At 44.1% G+C, this 5,192-nt stretch overlaps 1 protein-coding gene across 4 annotated transcripts in view; it reads right to left on the bottom strand.

The window, feature by feature from the left end:
- PECAM1 (platelet and endothelial cell adhesion molecule 1) overlaps positions 1-5,192 on the bottom strand; it is a 64,802-nt gene that overhangs the window by 47,835 nt on the left and 11,775 nt on the right. For all 4 annotated transcript variants that reach the window (XM_019637779.1, XM_019637776.1, XM_019637778.1 and 1 more), the window contains exon 3: positions 4,807-5,100. In XM_019637779.1, the coding sequence (XP_019493324.1) occupies positions 4,807-5,100 (294 nt within the window). The remainder of the gene's footprint in view (positions 1-4,806; positions 5,101-5,192) is intronic.

Here is a 5,192-nt window from a genome sequence, read left to right on the forward strand (position 1 = left end):
AACAGACAAGTTGCTGTCGTTTTGTTCTTCCATCTAGTTGTGGAGGATGTTGCTTCACTGGCCCAAGTTGGCACCATCATTGCACTCTTTCCGGGCGAGGCAGATCAGTCGCCGGCTTCTGGATGGCCGCTCACGCTGGCTGCTGGCTACACACGGTAGCTCATGGCAACCCACTGCAGCAGGGGCTGCAGCCTACGCCGTCGCCAGCGACTCACAGCAGCCCAGCTCCAGGTTGAGCTGTTTATCAGCATCTTAGCTGTGGAGGGCAGTATCACTGGCATTCATATGTGGGATCCAAACCAGGGTCCTCTGGCGTCCCAAGCGAGTTCTTAACCATCGCGCCACTCGGCCGGCCCCTTGCTGTCATTTTCTATCTGATGAACTCAGAGGCCTCACCAGATGGGTGAGGACTGGAAACCACTTCTGGGGAAGCCACTTGCAGTCCCCCATCCCCATCTGCCATTGAGAAGCAAAGAGGACAGGCTCTCCTCTACTGATGAGAGGAATCTCTGATCAAGCACCCAGAGCAGCTACAATGCCCAACTAGCCACCTCAATCTCTTCCAGAAAGCAGGCTCCTAGTCAACTAGCCAAATGCATCATTTCTGACCCATGTCATCCAGCATCTAAGATCCAGTAAACAGAGACTATCAATAGAATTCAGCTTTTGAGACTTATTTACAGTGGTGGGCTGATGGGAAGATGAATGACTTAAAACTGGGTGCTCTCTGGCTATTTAATACATATTTTTGTCTGTTGGTTGGTTGGTGACAGGCCACTGCTCTGAAAATTTTCCAGGCTAGAAGGTTCTGGACAATGCTCAGTAATTGGGACTTCTGTCCAAGCTTCAAAGCAGACCAGCACAGGTCTGTCTTTCAAAGGTTCTGCCCACAGGTCCTTCTGTAGCCCACCTGGGGTCCTAGTTACGCCCCTTGATGTGCATCAAAGTACCTCAGCTCCACCTTCCCTATGTTTATTATCTGAGCACATGGATCTGGACTTGATCAGCACTCTAAAATATTCACTCTCCAAACGCCTGTCACAAATACAACCTCGAACATCTCATGTCTATACATGACTAGAAAGAACAGACAATACATCGGGAGTTTTAGGAAAAATGTATCTAACGTCCATGACCTTAAAATCAGGTATTTCAGCCTCTTGAAACCTCCCAACTCTTACCCATCTCCCCCATAAATCTCCACCATGCCCGTTCTCAAAGAGGCTCCCTATTCAGCATCAGGACCTGGGGCTGAGAGCTACTGTATCTGGTGGGCTTTGTCAGCTTCCTGTCTCACCAACCTCCATGAAGTGTGAATAAAATAATCATGAGATTTTAAATTTTTATGTAAATGTTTGAGTGGATAGTGCAACCAGATGTTACGATGTCTATGAGAAAATCCCAAAGAGCATACTGACAAATTATCTGAAATAATCCAAATTTTAAAAGGTGGATGCACATAAGATTAATATTTTAAAAATATTGTGGTTGCTTCTGAAGGGAAGAGGGAAATAAGATTGGGTGGAACACACTGGTAGATACAGGTATGGGTAACGTTCTAATTCTTGTCTTGAGTGGTGGGATCCTGTGAATTCATTATGTCACTAAAACACACACACACGTAACTAAAACAAAAGGCTATTACGTGTGGGTCAAGGATGAGAGGATGATAGGAGCCAAGGATTATGATCAATCCGATTCTGTGTACTTGAAGCCCAAAAGGATCACAGAGGAAAAGATACAGTGTAAAGTCTCTTGCCTGATTCTGTCCCCGTCCAACCAGTTCCCGCGTCCCCTTGCAGAAGAAGCCACTGATTTAGTTTCTTCTAGCTAGTTGCTATGCATCCAGAAGCAACTACAAAGATAAAGTCTTATTAACTCTTCCCCGCTCCTTAACACAAGATGTGACTCTCCACACATGGTTCTTACCCAAAGTTTACGTGGCCCATGAGGACTTCAGAGGCCAGAGATGGTGTGGGACAGGGGGCATAAGGTGCTGTTCAAGCAAAACAGTGTCATATGGCTTAGATAAGGCTCCTAAACGTTGGAGTCTCATAAGACACTTTGATAAGTGAAAAACATTCATGGGCCATGCCTGATGAATGTACAGTAATACCTTGGTTTGCGAGCATTTGTTCTGGAAACAAACTACTCGTATTACAAGACATCGCTCGTTTACCACGTTAAAAGGTATTAGANCAGGGATTAAATGAAACATGTGTCAGGCACTTATAACTGTTTATCTCATGCGGGTCTAATAAATGGTACTTCTTATTACTGGAAGTAGTAATAAATAGTATGAATGACTGCTCTGATCACAAAAGCACAAAAACACAGAAAATTTTAGGGCTGGCTGAGTGGCCTGAGTGGCTCAGTTGGTTAAGAGCTCGCTCAAGAGTGTGAGCTCTGAGTGGTTCGATTCCTAGCCCGAGCTGAGCTGCTGCTGAGCTAGCTGCCAACAGGTAGCAGGATGGCTCAGCTAAAAAAAAAAAACAAAAAACAAACAAACAAAAAACAATGGAAATTTTTTGGCAGCAGCTGTCAAAAAAGCAGAGGGCTGAATTCACTAAGTCTGTCTGTTAAGCCATCCAAATTTTAAGAAAAATTACCCTAAGTTTCAAAAGCCTGCTTGTACCTTTGTTTTCAACATACATTTCCCAAATTCTTGGCCTGCCAATCTTTCCTCATCGCTAATGTAAACACTGGGACCTTTGGTTCCTCTCCCGTCCTCCGTGGAGATGGGGAAGGGCTGGTCTGTATCCCTGTGGCTGTTGCCCCTGGTGACACTAAGGTTTGTCTGGCCAGCCATGCCCCCTGGCTGCCCATAGGACACCCACGGAGGAATTGGCCTGGAGGAGGATGCAGTCACCTTCTCCCATGTGAGCCTCAAAGGCTGACAGGAAATTGGTCAGAGATTGTATACTTATGAAAGGAAAATGCCCTCAAACACTTGCCTACTGGTTCTTCCTGCTTCCTGTTTGCTGAAAGGGTTATTTTTTTTTTTTTAAGGATGGCCTGGCTGAGCATCTCACACACGATGGGCCATTTATTCACTCAACACTTGGTTACTAAGCATGCTTCTTTCGTTATCCCATTTCATCGTCAAAACAAAATATCCTTCAAGTGTATGTGTAGTTAGTTACGTGGTTATCTCTATTTTAGAAACAGGAAATGAAGACTCCACGAGGGTGGGGAATTTGACTGAGGGGCTCTCTGCTGGCATACTCACCTCTTTCTTAGCCTCTGCTCTTTCCCTCTTATGCTACATCCCTTTTCTGTGGCCCTGTCCCACTTCACCGTCAAGCAAACTCTTACGCGGTCTTCTGTGTCTGGACCCAATGTCTCTTCCTCCGGAAAGTCATCTCTAACCTCTCTACACAGAATTGTTTCCTTGTGCCTTTGTGCTCCCAAGACACCCAGGTCATATAACTACTGGGCTGTAATTATTTGTTTAAATGTCTCCCTTCCCCACCTGACTGGCTCTGGAGCTGGGCTCTACCTGATGCATTTTCATGTCTTGCCTTGGTTTTCTCCTGACTTGCAGCCTTGGGAAATGCTTCATGAGGGCATGAATGAATCCTTATATCTCTGAACCCAAATTTCCTACAATGATTCTCTCCTATTTCTCCATCCCCATCTATTTCTACTTCTCCTTTTCATCTGTTTAATCTATTTCACAATCATTTATTGAGTACCTACTAGGAGCCAGATTCTTAGATTCTTTGTTCGAGAAATAACAAATAAACCAAACACCATCTTTTTCCTCCTGATCTCACAGTCCAGAATAGCAGACAGAGGTGTGAGAAATAGTTGCAATAACAAGTGAAAGACTAACTGCCATTTACTGGGAACTCATTCTGTACTGCTATTAGGCTAAGCACTTTACCTACATGATATCTTTTAATCCTCTCAAAATTCCCTGAACTGGGTATTATTATTATTATCATTATCATTATTATTATTATTATTATTATCTCATTTTACTGATGAGAATTCTTATGTTCAGAGAGGTTCAGGGACTTGCCCAGATTGGAATCCAGGCAGAGTGACTACAGAATCCAATGTGAATTCTTGGGCCAATGGCCTTCATTCAAATTCCACTGAAAGTAGAGACCCTATAAGAGCTGTGAGGACCGGGACCCTGGGGGAGATTAATTTTCTTTGGGAAAGTGTCATAAAAGAGATCCAGTTGAGTCTTGAAGGAGAAACAGTAGTTCATGAGGAGATGAGATAAAGACAGATATTCCCGGGAGAAGGAATATCATGTGCTAAGTAAGGCAAGGAGGTGAAAAGGAGCCTGGCAAGTTGGCAGTATGTCTAATGCCTATGTTTTCTTGTTTTTTCCCTTATTAGTTTCAGGTGCACAAAACAACATATTGATTAGAGATTTATACCCCTCAGAAAGTGATAACCCCAACAAGTCTACTACCCATCTGACGCCGTACGTAGCTATTACAATACCATTGACTCTATTCCCTATGCTGTACTTTATATCCTGTGACTATATACATATTTTTAATTATAGTTGACATTCCATATGATTTTATATTAGTTTCAGATGTACAGCATAGTGGTTAGGCATTTATACAATTTACAAAGTGATTCCCCCCGATAAGTTTAGTACCCATCTGACACTGTACTTAGTTTTTACTAATGCCTACACTTCCAGGTTAGGGAAATGCCAGGCAGGTGAGAAGGGTGATGGATGGGCAGGGAGTCCAGTGTTACTATGCATTCAATTCCTTTTCTTGCTACTACATGTGTTAGCTTTATCTGCTTGAGCTACGTTCAATGCCAGGGACTCACTTTTCACCACCACCTCATACTCTGAAGTGGTTCTCTCCTTGTTGTTTAGAATCACAGTGCATTTGTATATCCCTGCATTGTAGACCCGGGCTTGGGGGATGACATAACTCTCTGTGATCTCCGTGGAAGACACGTTGTGAAACAGCACATCATCCTTATAGAACAGCAACCTGTGCTGAGGCTTCACATGCGAGGTGGTGCTGATATCCACAATGCACTGCAGGGTCAGGTTATTCCCGTTTTCCACATGCTGCTCTGGCAGGAACTCCATGCGGATGCTGTTGATGGTGAAAGCTGAATGCCAAGGGAAGGAGGGAAGACACACCTGTTATCTCAGAAGCAACATTGTCCTGGTGACCTTCACCACATTGGACTGGTATCATCAC

The sequence above is a fragment of the Hipposideros armiger genome, unplaced genomic scaffold (genome assembly GCF_001890085.2).
Source record: "Hipposideros armiger isolate ML-2016 unplaced genomic scaffold, ASM189008v1 scaffold_34, whole genome shotgun sequence".
NCBI lineage: Eukaryota > Metazoa > Chordata > Mammalia > Chiroptera > Hipposideridae > Hipposideros > Hipposideros armiger.